Below are 21,158 nucleotides of genomic sequence, written 5' to 3'. Positions count from 1 at the left end.
GAGATGTAATGTGGTTAGTTTTCCCTTAAATGCTAGAGGAAGAATTCTGCTGCGCAAATGACACGTCACTGGCCACCAATGACCGACTTAGATCTGTTCTGCTCCCATGATCCTGTTGTAAAGTATGTATGTTGAATATACAAAATAGGCAAGTACTTATTTGGACGGGTTTAACGTTTTTAATGTCGTAAGTAAAATTGATTAAACCGTTCATCATGTATTTCGCCCAGAGCGCGTGCTGCCTACACTACGTGGGAGATGACTATACCAGGACATGCGTGCGAGCACTATCTGTCTGGACACTACCAGGGAAGGGACTCAAAAGGAACAATGGCTTCTATATATTACCGACGTTGCCTCGGGTTATATACCTGGCTACGTATCGAATAAAATCGCACTAATGAAAATGAAACAGTCTTATTCGTACATTTCAATAACTGGTTGTATATTGTAGACAAATATTTATGAAAGTTAAATATAATATAATGTATAGTTAATGTAAAGGTCTGGATTCATATACGGCGATATGGAGTCTATCAAATACCTATGAGCGTGTATACCTATAATGTGTGTGTTGTCACGTTCAAGATCGGGTAAACATATACTAGTATCTGTTCTGGACTTCTGTGAATATACTAACTAAATTGTAAATAAAATATTATTTTATCTTAAGGATAATAGCCGTAAATCAGACACGTAAATGTACGTGCCGCCTGTTCGCCATGTACGGAGATTTTACATAAACGTGTCTACGAGTCCCGGTATGTAAGTTTCACAGATGCTACACGCTCACTAAAAAGTCAACTTGTGAAATCACTGCCAAAACAGTAGTATACCATAAAACAATTAAAAAAATATCAACGTTGGAATACACCTCAGAAATAAAGACAATACCTACAAACGTAGTATATCATTAGTATGGAAATTATCACCTATTCCGGCTTAAAAATACAATATAAAAATATATTTTTGGTATTTCTAAAATTTTAATTTCTGGCAATCACCTACCTACGAATGGTAGAGCAGCTAAAATCCACAATGCGTAAATCATGATGAAGTCTGTGAGCGAGATGTTGTGGTAGCGAGCTATACACAAGTAATGACAACTAGAGACTCCGCGCTCGTCAATGTTGAGCCAGGTTGTCGCGGGGCGGGACTAGGGGTACTAACACCTGACACAATCCACCTGTGGTGTTACTATGGTGATAATTTATATGGGGGCGTGGATAGCCACACAGATGAACTTACAGATACGAGGACAGGTGGCTATGTTGAAGACATGCTCGTGTATGACATATATATGTACAACATTGTGTACAGGATTTATAGCAATAACAGTACGGAAGCTATTACGTCCTACCAGGGGATCGATATTAGAGCAAGCATACTAATTGGATTTTCTGTTTTAAGGGTTATTTGGATATAAACCATCTACAGGATACAATCACCTGTTTAATTGGGGTTTGTTTGTTGTTTACCGTCGCACTCAGCAATATTACAGCTATATGACGGTGGTCTGTAAATAATCGAGTCTGGACCAGACAATCCTGTGATTGCCATCATGAGCATCGATGCATCCAATTGGGATACGATGCCATGCATCAACCAAGCCAGTAAGCCTGACAACCAAATCCCGTTAGTCGCGTCTTACGACAAGCATAGTCGTCGGTTACGGCAAGCATGGGTTGCTGAAGACCAATTCAGACCAAATCAGAAGGTAGTCAAATGTCCCGTTCGAATGAGGCACCGTGTCGACCGCAAGTCGTCACACCTCAGTGGTTTCTAATTAATGTGATTGGCAACTCACTCATCCAGATAAAGTTGCAGCTGACTAACAGAAGCGACGGGGCGTAATGTATACAGACACTGACCGTACATACTGGTGAGGTGAGATGAAATTGGGCTTAATGTCGGGTCCAAGATTATTGCACTTTTAATAGCGATGTGTGTGTGTGTGCGCGCGCGCGCGCGTGTGCGTGTGTGTGTGTGTGTGTGAAATCGGAAATAATATCGGGAAAAGACATTAAAATCATGACCGCCAACGATCTTGAGTGAGTGAGTTTGATTTTACGCCGCTTTTAGCAATATTCCAGCATTATCACTCCTCTTGTTGCAGCGCCTGGTCAAGTTCAGCCAACGTGGTCGGCGGCCTATGACGTTGACACACACGTTTACCTATCGTGTCCCAGACGTGTTCAATGGGGGAAAGGTCTGGACTCACCGCTGACCATGGCATTCCGTGAATTTTGTGCTGCTGGAGGTGAGCGTTGACGTTTCCTGCACGGGGAGCACGGGCGTTGTCGTCCTAAAAGACACAACGTCGACCCACACGCCTTGCAAACGGGACAACAAAGGGTGTCAGTATGTTGTCCCGATAGTACTATCTAAGTGAACCGTCCTTGCTCAATATGGAGTGGGGTTCGCTCAGTCATAGTGATGCCACCCCACTCCATAACCGATCCAAACTGTCATGAGGTCTCAGGTTGACATTGGCTTGACGTTCATTTCGACGTCGCCAGACTCTTGGATAACACGATAGGTACGAGTGTGGCGCTACTGAATAAGGCACGTTTAAACTATAGGATGTGGCTAGTGTTAGATTTTACTGACATAAACGTTCTTGTATAGGATGTCTGTCGCCAACACTTATCTTTGTTCTATTACTTGGTATTAACATTTTTCTTTCATGATCCCCTACTTTTTTAAGAGTATATAAAGGAAACACAGCCATCAGTCACGAAACTACAAACAGACAGCCATCAGTCAGGAAACTACAAACAGACAGCCATCACCCACACAGCTACACACAAAACACCATCAGCGACACAGCTACACACAGACAACTATCAGCCACACAGCTACACACAGACAACCTTCAGTCACACAACTACACACAGACAACCATCAGCCACACAGCTACACACAGACCACTGTCACACAGCTACACACAGAAAACTATCAGTCACACAGCTACACACAGACAACCATCAGTCACATAGCTACACACAGACAACCATCAGTCACACAGCTACACACAGACCACTGTCACACAGCTACACACAGACAACCAGCAGCCACACAGCTACACACAGAAAACTATCAGTCACACAGCTACACACAGAAAACTATCAGTCCCACAGCTACACACAGACAACCATCAGTCACACAGCTACACACAGACAACCATCAGCCACACAGCTACACACAGACCACTGTCACACAGCTACACACAGAAAACTATCAGTCACACAGCTACACACAGACAACCATCAGTCACATAGCTACACACAGACAACCATCAGTCACACAGCTACACACAGACCACTGTCACACTGCTACACACAGAAAACTATCAGTCACACAGCTACACACAGACAACCATCAGTCACATAGCTACACACAGACAACCATCAGTCACATAGCTACACACAGACAACCATCAGTCATACAGCTACACACAGACAACCAGCAGCCACACAGCTACACACAGAAAACTATCAGTCACACAGCTACACACAGAAAACTATCAGTCCCACAGCTACACACAGAAAACTATCAGTCCCACAGCTACACACAGAAAACTATCAGTCACACAGCTACACACAGAAAACTATCAGTCACACAGCTACACACAGAAAACTATCAGCCACACAGCTACACACAGGCAACCAGCAGCCACACAATAAACACAGACAACTATCAGTCATACAGCTACACACAGACAACTATCAGCCACACAGCTACACACAGAAAACTATCAGCCACACAGCTACACACAGACAACCATCAGCCATACAGATACACACAGAAAACTATCAGCCACACAGCTACACACAGACAACCATCAGCCATACAGCTACACACAGACAACCATCAGCCATATAGATACACACACACAACCATCAGCCACACAGCTACACACAGAAAAATATCAGCCACACAGCTACACACAGACAACCATCAGCCATACAGCTACACACAGACAACCATCAGCCATATAGCTACACACAGACAACCATCAGCCATACAGCTACACACAGACAACCATCAGCCATACAGCTACACACAGAAAAATATCAGCCACACAGCTACACACAGACAACCATCAGCCATACAGCTACACACAGACAACCATCAGCCATACAGCTACACACAGACAACCATCAGCCATACAGCTACACACAGACAACCATCAGCCATACAACTACACACAGACAACCATCAGCCATATAGATACACACACACAACCATCAGCCACACAGCTACACACAGAAAAATATCAGCCACACAGCTACACACAGACAACCATCAGCCATACAGCTACACACAGACAACCATCAGCCATATAGCTACACACAGACAACCATCAGCCATACAGCTACACACAGACAACCATCAGCCATACAGCTACACACAGAAAAATATCAGCCACACAGCTACACACAGACAACCATCAGCCATACAGCTACACACAGACAACCATCAGCCATACAGCTACACACAGACAACCATCAGCCACACAGCTACACACAGACAACCATCAGCCATACAGCTACACACAGACAACCATCAGTCACACAGCTACACACATAAAACAATCAGCCACACAGCAACACAGAAAACTATCAGTCACACAGCTACACACAGACAACCATCAGTCACACAGCTACACACAGACAACCATCAGTCACACAGCTACACACAGACAACCATCAGTCACACAGCTACACACAGACCACTGTCACACAGCTACACACAGAACACTATCAGTCACACAGCTACACACAGACCACTGTCACACAGCTACACACAGAACACTATCAGTCACACAGCTACACACAGACAACCATCAGTCACACAGCTACACACAGACAACCATCAGCCATACAGCTACACACAGAAAACCATCAGTCACACAGACAACCATCAGCCATACAGCTACACACAGACAACCATCACCCACACAGCTACACCCAGAAGACTATCAGCCACACAGCTACACACAGACAACCATCACCCACACAGCTACACACAGAAGACTATCAGCCACACAGCTACACACAGACAACCAGCAGCCACACAGCTACACACAGAAAACCATCAGCCACACAGCTACACACAGAAAACTATCAGTCACACAGCTACACACAGGCAACCATCAGCCACACAGCTACACACAGACAACCATCAACTACATAGCCACACACAGAAAACTATCAGCCACACAGCTACACACAGCTGGACATTTGCCGGACATGCTTCAGCTGCTACAACAAGAAAACCTTCGTTCACGCTTTTGCTTGTTTGTGCGAACTATCGTCGTTTCGATGAGGATTTTATTGACGGTTCGATCTCTCACTTCAAAACATTCATCGCTGCGACACAGGAGTAGCCTCCCCTTTCTCCATGGTGCAAAACTGTTTATAGAGGACGCTGTACAGGAAACGAGTTTACGCATGTCAAAATATTTCAGAAGCGATGAACATGAGAATGATCCTGAAGTAACATTTAAGAATATTTAGCTATCATCAAAATGTCTTACAGGGATTTAAGAAGTGAGTATTCTTCTTACGATGAGCTATTATTTAAACGTGCACGGATACTGAGCGACGGTGACAATATATTTAATTTTCTACAGAAGATCTGACAGAACTTCTGTAGGTCTACTGTTGTTCAACTTTACTCATTGTCATAGTAACAGTATTTTCATTTTTACAAGCATTAGTGAAAATACATACGAAAATGAACATCCAGAGATATAGTCGCATGATGGTTTTGTGCGTCAGGATAGTTTGTTAAAACAGGTGTAATGTATCACAATCGAAATATTTCATGATCATGATGAATTTTAAGCAGTAGCGAGTAAATCTGTTTTGTGAGTTAAAGGAACAGTAGATATTATACTAAACGGAAACCTTATAGTTCCTCTTTGCAATGATATCCCATTCTGGACAAACAACTGACTATTGTCTCTAAACGAAAGGCTCATCAGTATTGGGTAGGCTTATCATTTCTTTATTGGTTATAAATATGATCAACTCATGGACTCTTCAAAATTCTTGCCAATGTAGGGTGGTTCTGGCCTGGACGGTTTGGGTTTGGGCTTGATTGTGGTACAGATGGTACTCATCATTAATTAGTTTTATTCATGGCTGTGTCAATTTGAAGCTAGGACCAATACATGAGGTACATACAGGACTTAATGTCGGGTACAGATGTACCTCACCAAAGTCTGTGCTGTTTACATGACATTTCCGTTAAAACGTGTTCACAATTGTTTACATACAAAATGACTGTGTTTTAATTTATAATAACTCTCCAAATTTTATGCTTCATCACACTAGAGATATGTATGTAATTCACAAGTAACTCTAAATTATTTGAGAGAACAGTCTGGAAAATATGATGTCTTTTGTAGAAGTCATATCTAATTTTTAGTCAGTGTCACGAGTCAGCATGCTGAATGAAGAAGAATGACAAAATCTGTGTTAAGTCATCTTTAAACTATATGAGCAACTGAATAATAAAGTTACAATGCATAAGCAGTACCAATGGATTAATACAATAAATTCCTACCTATTTGTAAATAAATAAGGACACAAAGTTTATTTCCAAATGTATTTCACTCCAAGTGACACAGCCATTGTAAACGACTTGCTGGTCATGTTTGTTGTGCTTTAAGCCACCATCTTAAAGGGTCAGTATGTTGACCGTTATGAGGCTTCCGTTGTCTACATAAGCCAATAACACCCAAGCTTACATGGCTCTGCTTCCCTTATTCCGAGAGAGGAGTTTCTGTTTCAGTGACATCTTGGTCACATGACCAGACTTTTCTTGTTTTTAAACAAACACACTTATTCTGAAATAAGAAGACAGACCCAATGCAAGCCTTTCAGTGTGCTGTACATACTGTTTTGTGTAATTATGTAGATCTACTACAACTGTGACAGTGACATGCATGACAGTACACATCAAAGTGACCGTATCATTAGCTCTCTCCGTAGGGCTTCGATGACTGCTCGTGGAGCCATACAACCAATAGGATAAATACACATTGCAAATAGTTTTTCACAATTCAGGATATTTGCTCAATGAAAGTTAAACATTTCATGACATGTTTATCTAAATGTGTTGATGAAAAACATGCAATATCTTGAAAGGACTGTGTAGGATTGTGATGATGTGGCAGAGGTACTAGGCTAGCCTCAAGGAACTTGTGGTTGTTCCATGGCTTCATACGACTGAAGCATTTATAACTTTCATAAACACTGGCTTCTAATCCAATAATTAGTATTCTGGAACCTTTAAGCTTTTAGTTTGCCTCTATTGAAAACCAAGGTTCGATTCCCGACATGGGTACAATGTGTGAAGACCATTTCTGGTGTCCCCTGCCATGATATTGCTGGAATATTGCTAAAAGCAGCCTAAAACCATACTCACTCTATTGAAAACATCCCCAAAGCGAGATATTCTGCACAGCGCATGGATTGTCAGCTTCACTGTGGGGATCTTTATTGTTTGGGTGTGAGAACTGAATCATACATGAACTGAAGGTGTGACATCACACCTGGACATTATTTCATGGATGATTTAAAAGCACAGAACCGTCAACGTACTGTCCCTGTAGGATGGTAGGACCGTGTTTGTTGAGTCCTGGTCATTATGTATATCATTTGAAACATTGTAGTTATTCTACAGTTGGCAAGTTTGTTTTATGAATTAAACTGATGGAAGGAGCATTACGTTAATTTTTTATCTATGACTGTTTAGACAAAGGTGCTACCACACAGGTCAGTCAAGTCATGGAGGTTGGAAGCAATAGGCTCTTTACAAGAATGACATATCTTTCTGATATAGATATGTTATTTTTGATGTTTTTACTACTGTAGATCAGTAGATCAGCCATGCACAAAAATGCTAAGGTGTGCAGACCATGATTTCAGCAGTGTATGCTAGATTTATTGCTCAACTCTGAAAGTGATTGTGGCCTTAAAACTCAAGTGATACTAAACTCAGTGTTAGAATATTTGTATGGAAATGTAGCCAGATCAGAGAAGAACTTTATATAATGTTTGTATCCTTCCTTTATTCATCTGTTGCAGATTTCACCGAGATGATGCGGGCCCTTGGCTATCATCGTCTCATCTCAATGGAAAATTTTCGCAATCCCAACTTTCCACTTGTAGCAGAAGTCCTCACATGGCTAGTGAAAAGGTTAGCACTGTGTGTTTTATTGCTGATGGTATTTCACACCTACGGGGTTCAAGAACATGTGCAATACTTTGTTTATTTTCTAATTCTCATTTAGGTAAACAGCTGACTGCTCGAAAGTCATGCCGTGTTCATATGCTAGAGCATTTATTGAGTATACACTGTTCACAATGTTAAGGGGGTTCTATGGTCCTTGAGGTTTGCTGCTATAGTATATGAATCTTGTGACTTAATAATTTATTTTCCTCTAACAGCAATAGAAACTAACAGTTTTAGTCCACTTTTCCTTATAATGATAACATATAGCAAACCCCTTAAAAAGGGCAAATGTCTACTAGTTATCATGAAACCTTAAGTATTGGACAATTTGACAAGGACTATAGGACTTGTGCTAATTTCTAAAGCTGTTCTAGCCATGCCATGTCTTTTAGTCTTAGTTTTGTCCACAGTTCCTTATGCCCATGATACTTATAAATACATACACGTCATAACAATTAACTGCCTGATTGTGGCTCTGTCCATGTCATCAGAAGTTTAATGACAACCATTTTCAATTTTGGATTGCGATTGAGAGCTGCTAGATGGGGGGACTATGCTATAATATTGAAAGTAATCATTTGTAAACTGTAGCTTTGTTTTCTGTAAAGGGCTGGTGATCTGTAAAACATTTAGAGCTATTAAGAGTGTTATGGAAAAATTGGATTGGACTATACTAGACGTGCTGATGTGCTGTGAATGGTGTGTTATATTCTTGTTCCATGTATCATCAATCATGTGCTGTGTTTCTCCTCCAGGTTTGATCCCAATGCTGATGTACACCCAGATATCGACACAGAACAGGACAGAGTCATATTCATTAAGTTAGCAGCAGAGTTTATGGTAAAACTAATAGTTTGCTAAATTTCTTCTCATGCTTATTTCATTCACCTGATGGAGTAAGCATATGCTCTGAAATGTTGTGTTCCTCATAATAAAGAAGTTGACATCCTTAAATTCTCTTCCTTATGTGTATCACTTCTAAATGCCTTTCAAAGACTTGATTCTGGACATGACTCCAAAGCATCCAGTTCAGCTGCATAAAGATTTGAATATCCAGAATAGACTTTACATCAGTTAGATTTTACAGTCATATTCACAGTTTGGGATGGATTTCCTGTCTCCTGGATATTACATGTTATGTTTGTCTGCAGGCAACCAAGGCCCACATCAAGCTGAACACGAAGAAACTGTATGGTGCTGATGGCTATGCTGTAAAGGAACTCCTCAAAGCAACCTCAGTCCTGTACAATGCCATGAAGACTAACGTGGCCCAGTCCTTGGAGAATCCAGATGAGGATTCTTCCCACATTTCATTTGATGTCTCATCCAAGGTAACAGTTATGTTGCATTGACCCAGCCCATGTGTTACATATGTGCCTGTAGTGTTGGAGTCAATCATTCCTAACCTTTCTGTATCAACATGATCTATAGGTTTACAGTTGGTTATTACATTTTGGCCAGTTGTAGGACCTGTCTAAGGTTTTTGAATTTGATAGCCTAAATTGTTTTGGTGGAATCATTTTCTGTAAGTTAAGACTGAACATGTGGAGTATTAACACCTTGTGTACTCAGCTTTCACTTGACTGGACTCAAGTTGCTGGCTGTGTTGGTTGAATTTTTTAACTTATCCTGAATTACTCCTAAATGCATTTACTGATTTTGATAGAAAAACAAAGCTGTGTGAGGTCCAGCTGAAGAAAATTTGTTCCAACCAGTTGTGCGGCAGACCACACATGACCATGGAAGTGATGAAGTCACAGAAACTTCACATTACTGCTTGTCACCAGACTGACATGCTGTGTTCAATAAATTTGTTCAGCAAATTTGTGTCACCTGTTGGTTTTCATTGTTTATGAAATATATGTGAATTATCTCCTATCCAACAAATTGGTGTTTCACAATCTACCATGTATTTTTGCTATAGCATTAATATGATTAATGTTTTGCACGTGAGGGTGACTTGTAGTCACTGTAATTCTCATGTGCTTTGTTGTTCCAATCCACCAATTTGAATTTTTGCCGTAACACCAGGCATCTGCCGGTACTCACCCATCTTCCTTAACCTTTGTTGCGTCTCAGAATGGTTTTAGGCGGAAATGGTTATTCGGTATGGGCAGAGAAAGCCATTACCATGGCACACAGACCCTCGACCCAGGGCCTTTATGATGATAAGTGGCGGGTTTTTTTTATCCTTTTGCAAGGAAAAACATCAAGACCCTCAATTCTTGGCCAAATACCTGTTGTATCTGCAAAGTAAGCGTCACGTTAAGGAAAGCACCATCATGACCTACCTGGAGGCAGATCCGGGGGATTGAACAATGACCAAGGTTCCAGACTACAGGTCGTCCTGTCCTCTTTATGCCTTGAAGATTAAAGGACAGGTTTCTTCCTCCCACATGGGATCTGAACATTGTACTCTGGTTTCTGCATGGACATCCGTTTGAGCCTCTCCTTCTGTAACCTTACCAAGAAGACGATCTTCCTCTTGGCGTTGGCTACAGCAGCAAGCCTCAGTAAGCATCACAAATATGACATTACCCGAGTCCAGTTTGAGCGCAGGAAGCAGTTCACTGTGCTGGGACTTCATAGCCAAGAATCAACTCCCAGGACAGCCTGACAGGTCATTCACCATCCCTCCTCTCTCATCGATTGTGGGCGCTGAAGACGAGGAGGAAATCCTTCTGTACCCGGTGCGTGCATTGAGAGTTTTCATGCGTTTTATGTGGTGCTCGGAAACGACTTTTCAATCCCATCTCCAAGACTTCCATGACTGAAGTCAGCCGCAAAACCATATCCCTATGGTTATGACCAACACTCTTCAGGCATACAAGGCCACTAACTTTGATCCTCCTAGAACCAACAATCCTTATGAGATCCAGGCGCCTCTACGATGGCTATCCACAGGAAACTGCTCCATTAGCGCCATCATGGAAGGTTGCTTTTGGAGATCCAACACAGTCTTTGCAAGCCACTACCTGAGAAGCGTGGCCTTGGAAAACATTGAAGATGTACATAGTTTTGGCCCTCTGGTCATCACCAAGCAGGTGACCAATCCTGGATGCCAATAACATCTCAACCTGTCCAGAGCCGCCTTAACCGACTTGTGTAGTGTTCACATGCCCGATAGGGGTGTCTCTATGCTGCTAGCATTGGCTCGGTAAGTCAGTTTTTAGACTGAAGCGCACACTATTTTCTATTGCTGCATTTTAACCGGACCTCCTCTTACGTTGTTTCTTCCATGGACATGATTGGTTGAGTGGCTGTCAAACTTCGCAAGAAATAATATGCTGGATGGCTGCCTAGAAGTTATCGAGGTTGTTTTTTTAAGACCACATCTGAATGTATGCCCACTGCTGTACCAGCTGATTTAGATGCATCAAGGAGTAATGCAGGATATGTGAAAGATTTTAGTAAAATCGAAATATTTTTTACATTGGTATACTTATCCTGCATTACTTCGTCTAAGGGCCCACCTGTTGCAGAGCTGCCTCCCCACAATTCAAGTAGTAATGTGAAGTTTCTGTGACGTCATCACTTCCGTGGTTATGCAGGAGCTGTGCAATAGGGTCTGCCTCACAACTGGTTGGAACAACCTTTCTTCAGCTGGACCTAACCCTGCTTCATGTTTCTGTCAAAAGAAAGCAGTAAATGCATTTAGGAGTAATGCAGGATAAGTATACAAATGTAAAAACTGGTTGACTAAATTCACTTGTTTCACCATTGCAACATTTGCTGGACACTGGTGGGGGAAGTGTATCTGTTCGACATGAACTTACTGGAAAAGCCTTCTCTATTATGGATTAAAAAGAACTTTTAAACTTGCTTCTTTAGCTTTTATATTTGTCACAAATTCTTGAAATCTTAGGATTGTTTTTTTGCAAGATGTATTTCTCCATCTGTCTGCTACAGATAAGTGACCTGAAAGAAGCACGCCGACTGGCATCAGAGATCACATCGAAGGGTGCTAGCCTGTACGACCTTCTGGGGAAGGAGGTCGACCTGAGGGTAAGTTAGGTTGTACAGACTGACACCTTGGGCTCAGTAGATGAGTTATAGTCAGGACCACTGACTTTAACATCACTGAAAGTAAACATCGTTGAAATAACAGTTCTAGGACTGACTACAGTTTCATAATCCCAATGTGAGTTTAGTGCTTTACAGTTCACAAAATATGCATTAATACCAAAATTTGTAATGCTGGATAGTTGGATCAACCAGAATACATTTTTCCTATGGTGTTTGTATTGTTCGCAGGAAATGCGTGTGATGGTGGTTGGTCGGACGCTAGAGATCAATGAAGTGGAGGGCGGACTACAAGCCTCCATCAGGGCTGTTGAGGTGAGTGCCAGATCACTCTGGGCTAGAACCATATATGGTGAATGGGAGCTGTGCTAGATGTAGAACAGTGACTGGTGTAAGTGTGTGTTAAAGAATGGGAGCTATGCTAGATATAGCACAGTGACTGATGTAAGTGTGTGTTAAAGAATGGGAGCTATGCTAGATGTAGAACAGTGACTGATGTAAGTGTGTGTTAAAGAATGGGAGCTATGCTAGATATAGCGCAGTGACTGATGTAAGTGTGTGTTAAAGAATGGGAGCTATGCTAGATATAGCACAGTGATTGATGTAAGTGTGTGTTAAAGAATGGGAGCTATGAAGTCGATGTGATAGAGTTGTGGTTACGTAGCCCTGCTATCTGAACCTACTATAACATCTAGGACTGGTATTGACCACTGGGATGGACTGATGAGAGCATGTTGATACAGTTGCAGTAGAACTGATGTTGGCCTTTTACCCTCAGAATGAAATAAAGAAGACTCTGAACATGCTGGACAATGTGGCGTCCGACGAGGCCAACCTGGAGGCAAAGATTGAGAAGAAGAAGACGGAGCTGGACCGGAACCAGAAGAGGCTGCAGACTCTACAGAGTGTCAGGTAACTCAGCAAAGAAAGAAATAGCTGTTTGAAAGCAATGTTGTTAGAAATATCAAAATAGAGCTTCTGTCCTGCCCCACACTGAAGCACATGTAAAACATGTGGCGTCTCCTTGGGCAAGTGACTTTGTTCGAATTGTGCCTCTGTTCACACACCAGTGAATGGGTACCCAGTAGGATGAGGTGGTTGTTAACCATCTCGCACCTAACAGACAGCTTGGGTTGTATACACCCCAAGGAGCTGAGATTGATTCTTAGTGGAGACTGATCCAGTGACTGGGGTCATAATAGCGTTTGAGCATGTCCCTGAGTAGTGTAGAAATATTTACAATATAAATGGCCTATTATTATTAATATTGAGGGTGGTGGGACGTTCAGTTGTTAAAGCGTCCGGTCTTCATGCCAAAAGAACATGTAACCTTGTGGGTACAATCATGTGTGATGCCTGTGTCTGGTGTCCTCCACTGGATAATGAAGTGTATATAGATGTGTGCTGAAAACATTACAATGGAGGTATAGGGTCTGGAGGAAGACTGCATGAAGTCTGTTAAAAGAGCTAGATGTTTAGTACAAATGTGTTGCTCCCTGCTTTACTGCGCCCCTGTGTTGACGCTGTGATGGCCCTTGCAGGCCAGCCTACATGGATGAGTACGAGAAGCTGGAGGAAGATCTGCAGAAGTTGTATGATGCCTACCTCATTAAGTTCCGCAACCTCACCTACCTAGAGCAGCAGCAGGAGGAGTACCACCGTGTCGAGGCCGATAAAATCGAGGTACTTTGTCAAATATAGTATATGCACACATACGGGGGCTGACAAGATTGAGGTACTAGGTCAAATATAGTATATGCACACATACGGGGGCTGACAAGATTGAGGTACTAGGTCAAATATAGTATATGCACACATACGGGGGCTGACAAGATTGAGGTACTAGGTCAAATATAGTATATGCACACATACGGGGGCTGACAAGATTGAGGTACTAGGTCAAATATAGTATATGCACACATACGGGGGCTGACAAGATTGAGGTACTTGTCAAATATAGTATATGCACACATACGGGGGCTGACAAGATTTAGGTACTAGGTCAAATATAGTATATACACACATACAGGGGCTGACAAGATTGAGGTACTAGGTCAAATATAGTATATGCACACATACGGGGGCTGACAAGATTGAGGTACTAGGTCAAATATAGTATATGCACACATACGGGGGCTGACAAGATTGAGGTACTAGGTCAAATATAGTATATACACACATACGGGGGCTGACAAGATTGAGGTACTAGGTCAAATATAGTATATGCACACATACGAGGGCTGACAAGATTGAGGTACTAGGTCAAATATAGTATATGCACACATACGGGGGCTGACAAGATTGAGGTACTAGGTCAAATATAGTATATGCACACATAAGGGGCCGACAAACTTGAGGTACCAAGTCAAATCAAGACATTACTTGCTATGTTCGCCTTCTGCAATGTTACGGGTGTGGTGCTGGAGTAGTGATCCTTGTGACTCCCCTGTATCTTGGTATGGTATTGCAGGAGACGGAGGCGGTGTTGAAGGTGATGGCGGAGAAGATCCGCACCGAAGAGAGGAAACAGCAGCAGATAACTCCTGAAGATGAACAGGACGACGACATGTTCGGTCAGTCAACAGCCGCTATCATTTTGATAGTGTTGGTGCACTAATTAATCAATCTAAAATGAAATAACTGATATTATTCGTCAATGCTATTACAACTACATGAAATCTAGAAAGTTATAGCTGTTTGGTTGTAGGAAAAAATTAGAATTTATGGAATTTTCAAGTGTGTAATATCCAAGATGAGTGGAACAGAAAGTCTGCGGGGTGGAATATCGCACGTGAACCTGATCCTGTGGGAAGCAAAGTCAATGTAGGATGTGAAGTTCGGTCTTGGTGACATTCATATGCATTTCTTCCAGGCCCAGACGATGATGATGACAATGAATCCGAGGATGATCAGGTTGAGAAGAAACAGAGGCCAGTCCACCATCGCACACGACCTGAAGGTGAGTTATCTCCCCTAGACCATAAGCATTTGTAATCATATTGGGTTTGCTAGAGCTGCTTTGTTACATTGTCTATGTACATATCAACTGATGTGAACTGTGTTGTGTTTCAGCTGCTACAGGAGCCAGAACATTAGGGAACCAGATGGTGCGGGGAGGCATGAACCCAGACATCAGTGAGGTCAGTTCGTTAGTCTCTTTGGACATACCAGTAAACACACAATTTCAGCTTCAAAACCCTAATGTGTTTTAGGCCGATGTCATAGTCACTGAATCATATTATTTTCCTCTTCAGCCCAGTTTTTACTGTAATGATGTAGCTCTTAATGAGGTCTAGATTTTCCACAGGTTCTGAATATTCCAATTCAGTGGGGCTCCTTTTCAATTTAAATGTTGTTTCTTTGTGTCCAAAAATGTATTTTCAGAGATTAAGTGTTAGTCTATCAGTTGATCTGCCAACCTACGCAATTACAGGCCTGCTCTCAGTGTGGGCTAAACTAATCAATTTTCTTGGCTAGAGACCAGCACTTATAATATTTATGAATAGCTCTACATTGAAAACACAGTATGCTTATCTCCTAATTTATACTCTGATATTGACCCATTTTATTGGAACTGAGATCTTGTCATCGTGTGCAGTTTCTCAAGCCTGTACACAGACTTGGCTCCTATTCTTGGACATTGACTGAAAGTTATCCAGAATGTCCATTCAAAGCTGATAATGATATAAAAGAATGTTCTATCAAGACAAAATAAGAGTGATGAAACTGCTGTAGAATTCCTAATGCTAGTCACTAGTACTGATGTATGCAATGTCTTGACTTCAGGAAAGTGGGTCAGAAGGGTCGGGAGACTCTGAGATCGACCTGGACGATGACGACGATGATGATGATGAAGAGGATGACAGTGGTGAGGAGGTGGAGATGGGGCCAGGGCCGCCGAGGAGGCGGGCCCAACAACCACAGCCAGGACTTGATGATAGTGACAATGACTTCTAATCTCTGTACCCTACAAGACATGAAGCATGTCTCTCCACATTCCACATGGCCTGACTACCTTTGTGCAGTGACAGCTGAATCTCAAGCTTGTAGTCATTTTCAGAAAAGAAACGGATATTTTGCAGCAAATATTTGACATATCAATACTTTCCTAATACTTAACTTTATAACCTTTGTTCACATGGACCCAGATATCTTGGAAGTCAGAAACCATTGTGTCTGAAAAGCCTTTCCCACATTCTCCTTATGTAGCCGTACAATGACATGGTTATCTGGTAGTTTTAAACAAGTTCATTGTGAAGGGGTGGCCTAGTGGTTAAACCAGTCTCTCATCATGCTGAAGGCCCAGGTTCGATTCCCCACATGCATACAATGCGTGAAGCTCATTTCTGGTGTTCCCTTACGTGATATTGCTGGAATATTGCTAAAAGCGGCATAAAACTATACTCACTCGTTGTGAAGGGACATGTCATAGCCACAGTGTTAACATCTATATGGTGGGACATTGGTTAACCCAGGGTTAGAAATTGGCACTAGTCCTATGGTCCTTGCCAAATTGTCCAATGGTAAAGGTATCATAAGGACTAGTAGAAAATTGCCATTTTTAAGGGTTTTGCTATATGTTATCATTATAAGGACTAGTGGACGAAAACTGTTAGTTTCTAATGCTGGGACTCAACTTAACCTCTAAGTTTAAACTGAGAACTTGAACACTGTACTGTTTATCAAGTAAGATACCGGACCCTATTTTCAAACATTTGTTACAACCAACATACATGTGATCACAGCAGTCAGTTTTTCACCTTGCACAAAATAGTTTCTTATGCTCTGTGATGATGACTCTCTTGTAAAACTGGTTCACTTCCGAGATGTTAGCAGAAATTGTCTGGAAAGTGATGCATCATGTTATACTGATATAAACTCCGTCCAAATGAATCTCTGTTGTGTGCCTTTTGATTCTCAGAGAGACTTGCAAACTTACATGTTGATCATATTTGTACTAAAGTGACCCTGTGTCATTATTGCCGTAAGGTCAATAGTATTTGGTTACAGTGAAACCAGTGTGTCATGTGTTCAACACCTTTGGGTGTAGCTCAGAATCATCCTTGATTGAAGCTTTCTTCGGGAATCTCAAATGATTTATTTGTCTCACAATGTGTATCATCATATTTGTGTAGGGTTCATTATGGAAAACCAGCCCACATGTTCCACACCTACCCATGGACAGCTACTGCCACTAAGCTTGGATTGCTTCAGAAAAAGTTGAACCAGCTGTTTTGACCAATCACAGGTCTCTGTACAGTAGATTCAGAAAAAGTTGAACCAGCTGTTTTGACCAATCACAGGTCTCTGTACAGTAGATTCAGAGAAAGTTGAACCAGCTGTTTTGACCAATCACAGGTCTCTTTACAGTAGATTCAGAGAAAGTAGAACCAACTGTTTTGACCAGTCACAGGTCTCATTACAGTAGATTCAGAGAAAGTAGAACCAACTGTTTTGACCAATCACAGGTCTCATCACAGTAGATTCAGAGAAAGTAGAACCAACTGTTTTGACCAATCACAGGTCACATCACAGTAGATTCAGAGAAATTTGAACCAGCTGTTTTGACCAATCACAGGTCTTTGTACATTAGCCAACAGCTCACTTATTCTTCTTATTCCTCCTGAAGGGATTTAAGAAACAGTAAGAACTTTCACTTTTCTGGGAATGTGGATTGAGAGTTTTAATTGTGATTGTTAGGAAACAAATGGGAAGGACAGATGTTTAACTGGTACTGAGACAGCAGTAGTCACCGAGTACTGAGTTAAAGCATAATGCTTTAGTTGTATTGTTTGAAAAGAAGAGTTTTGACTCAAAGATTCTATTTAGAACCAAGTTCTATTTGAGTGACCATAGTTTCCCCATAGCTGACTCAGAGAAGATGTGGAACATGTAGACAAGGTTTTTCCATATGTTATAAAAGTATGATTGTTTTATATATCTGAATCATTGTTGATCATGACTTGCAGAAGCAATAACATGCAAATCTAACAGTATGGATGAAACTGTTGTTAACCATTACTTCATGGTCCCTGTTGTTGAAATATAGGAGCGTATTGTCACAGAATTCATGGTCACAGTCACAGAAAGTGCTGATTCAGCAATATTTGTAAATATATCTGTGATATTAAATACCCTGAAAAGTTGGCTGTGTTGTTCATATCTCTATGTTTGTTTGTTATCCCCCGCCCAACAAAGTTGGCGGGGGAATATAGAAACGGGTCGTTTCGTTTCCGGAGCACAACTCATAAACCGTTCAATATGTTTTCATCAAACTTTGCAGGTCTGTCAGGTACATGCTGAACTGGTGCCTTTTGCTATTGAGAAATTAGTTAGTGGCAAACTCTTGTTGTTTTAAGGCCGTACTCAGCACTATTCTGGATACATGATGGCGGCCTCTATATATTCGTGTCTGAGCCAGACAGTTCAGTGATTAACATCATGAGTATCGGTCTGTGCAATTAGGATATGATGAAATGCATCAACTGAGTCAGCGGACCTGACCACCTAATCCCGTAAGGTACCTCTTACAACAAGCATGGGTTGCTGAGGATCAATTCCAACCCGGATCTTCATTGGTCATATCAGTATGATAGAGATAGGTTTTATGTTGTCAAGTGTTTCCTCTCAACAACAAAGACCAGAGACAACATAGAGGATATTCCTGTATGTTTCTGCATGGGTGCTTCACAATCTGGATTCATTGTTAGCTAGTTTAGACAGGTTATAGGCATCTACAAAACAGACAATAAGGAGGACACTAGTGTTGATGGCACCATGGAAGTCGCAGCTCATATGATAAAACATGATTTGAGGATACTGGCTAAGGACTTAACTGTTAGCTTCTGGTTTATTGCATATAGGGACGAGTTTTGGTGTAGATTCTTGCACCCTTATCAAGCTGTTAACCAAGTGATGAGAGGTATGTATGCATGGTATATTGTGATAATCAGCAGATTAACATTGACAACAACAGGTAATAGGTAACAAGTAGCATACAGTTTGTTTTGTTTGTTTGTTGTTTAACACCACACTCAGCAATGTTCCAGCTATTTGACGGCAGTCTTTAAATAATCGAGTCCGGACCAGACAATCCAGTGATTGACATCATGAACATCGATCCACGCAATTGCGATACGATGACATGCATCAACCAAGTCAGCAAGCCTGACCACACGATCCCATTAATCGCCTTTGACGACAAGCATAGTCGCCTTCTATGGCAAGCATGGGGTGCTGAAGACATATTCTACCCCGGATCTACACGGGTCAAAGTAGCATACAGATAATTGGATAAGCTAAATGTACAGTAAGAATAACAGGTAATGATTTTTGCTTGTTTGTTTGTTTAACGCTGCACTCAGCAACATTCCAGCTATATGAGGGCGGTCTGTAAATAATCGATTCTGAACCAGGCAATCCAGTGATTGATAACATCGAATCGATCACCGCAAATCGGATATGATGACAAGTCAGCGAGCCTGACCACCCGATCCCGTCGCCTCTTACGACAAGCATGGGCTGCTGAAGACCGGTAAAGAAGCCAGGTGTACAGTAAAGATACGGATTAAAAGGACTTAACTGTTGAGACGAGTTGATGGGATCCTAATTAAAATACTCTATTGCTTGATTAGATCTACATAGGCAGACGAGATGTAATACCTTTGATCTCTGTTAATCGACGTCCTAAGTCCTTTTGTCCTAAGCCACGGCTCGCATGTGCTCCAACCTTGCCCCGCCAACATTATCATGACTTCATCAGCAACATCGAGAAAGGCCTCCAGCAACTCACCCCAGATGGAAAGATTGACTACTTGCGCCATCAGATCAGCCACATTCTTCAAAAGGCCCCATCACAAACACCAAACCTCACTCGAGCCCAGAAAACCCATCAAAGACCTCAAGGAAGACCCAGACATCACCATTGACCCAGCTGACAAGGGTAGAGCCACTGACATCCTAGTTAAGTCTAGGTTCCACTCCCTGGTCAACAAGATGCTGTCTCACGCTACCACCTACCTGAAGCTTAAGAAAGACCCAACTGGCAGACTAGACGCCAACACAAGTCCACCCTGAGACACCTTTAAGTTCACTACCCAGCAGTACTACAAACTTTCCGCCTCACACCCACAACCTCCCCATGTCCGTGCCACCATCAAGATCCATAAAAAAAACCCATCAAAGCCAGATTACTCGTATGTTCCAGGGACACTGTCTACTACAACACTGCTCAGTACCCCACTAGAACTGGATCATGCATGAAGTTTACATACACCAGTAACTGACACCATGTTGGTCTAATATGGCCTTGATTGCTGTCCAGATAGTACCAGCTGGTCACCGTTTGGCATGATTCCGGGAAGAGAGTTCGTCTACTCAAGGACAACGGACTAAAACAACCGTATCATTTTTTTCACATTTAATCATTGCTTTTTCTGGTGATAACTGTGAAATTTAATAGATGGTGTTGTCACGGTTATAAAAAAAATGTGTTATTATAACAAAACATCAAATGTCTTTTAGGAAAGTCTGTGTACAAGGTTATTATGTAGCCAATTAATGCTTGTACAGCTTATGTTAGGCGGGATCAGTCGGTCAACGGATCGACGGATGCGATGTATAACGCATGTTGCCTGCCAGGAAGGAACCTTAGTATTCCCTTGACTCTACTTGAGGTATAATCATTTTTCTATTATACTCCAAAGATGTATACAAGCCCGCTACGTTCAGGGATAGATGGAACCCCGCTACGTTCAGGGATAGATAGAACCCCGCTACATTCAGGGATAGATAGAGCCCCCTATGTTTAAGGATAGATAGAGCCCCGCTACGTTCACGGATAGCTAGGCCCCGCTACATTCATGGATAGACAGAGCCCCGCTACG

General features: G+C 41.9%; 2 protein-coding genes across 3 annotated transcripts in view; one reads left to right on the top strand and one right to left on the bottom strand.

Annotated features, from left to right (window-relative positions):
* Nucleotides 1–1,158, bottom strand: part of LOC139468488 (uncharacterized) — a 40,992-nt gene extending 39,834 nt beyond the window's left edge. For both annotated transcript variants that reach the window (XM_071250473.1, XM_071250474.1), the window contains exon 1: nt 1,009–1,158. In XM_071250473.1, the coding sequence (XP_071106574.1) occupies nt 1,009–1,051 (43 nt within the window). In that variant the 5' untranslated portion in view covers nt 1,052–1,158. The remainder of the gene's footprint in view (nt 1–1,008) is intronic.
* A 4,288-nt stretch (nt 1,159–5,446) lies between these two features.
* Nucleotides 5,447–18,403, top strand: LOC139468487 (clusterin-associated protein 1-like). Its single transcript, XM_071250472.1, has 12 exons — nt 5,447–5,555; nt 8,103–8,214; nt 9,006–9,090; nt 9,402–9,581; nt 12,160–12,255; nt 12,505–12,588; nt 13,052–13,185; nt 13,815–13,956; nt 14,744–14,846; nt 15,146–15,232; nt 15,346–15,413; nt 16,060–18,403. The coding sequence occupies exons 1-12, from the start codon at nt 5,534–5,536 to the stop codon at nt 16,228–16,230; spliced, it is 1,284 nt and encodes a 427-aa protein (XP_071106573.1). The 5' UTR covers nt 5,447–5,533; the 3' UTR covers nt 16,231–18,403.
* The last annotated feature ends 2,755 nt before the right edge of the window (nt 18,404–21,158 follow it).

This window comes from Haliotis cracherodii, unplaced genomic scaffold (genome assembly GCF_022045235.1).
Source record: "Haliotis cracherodii isolate W230 unplaced genomic scaffold, xgHalCrac1.p SCAF_2, whole genome shotgun sequence".
In the NCBI taxonomy this organism is placed as follows: Eukaryota; Metazoa; Mollusca; class Gastropoda; order Lepetellida; family Haliotidae; genus Haliotis; species Haliotis cracherodii.
This window is presented reverse-complemented; position numbering and strand designations above follow the sequence as displayed.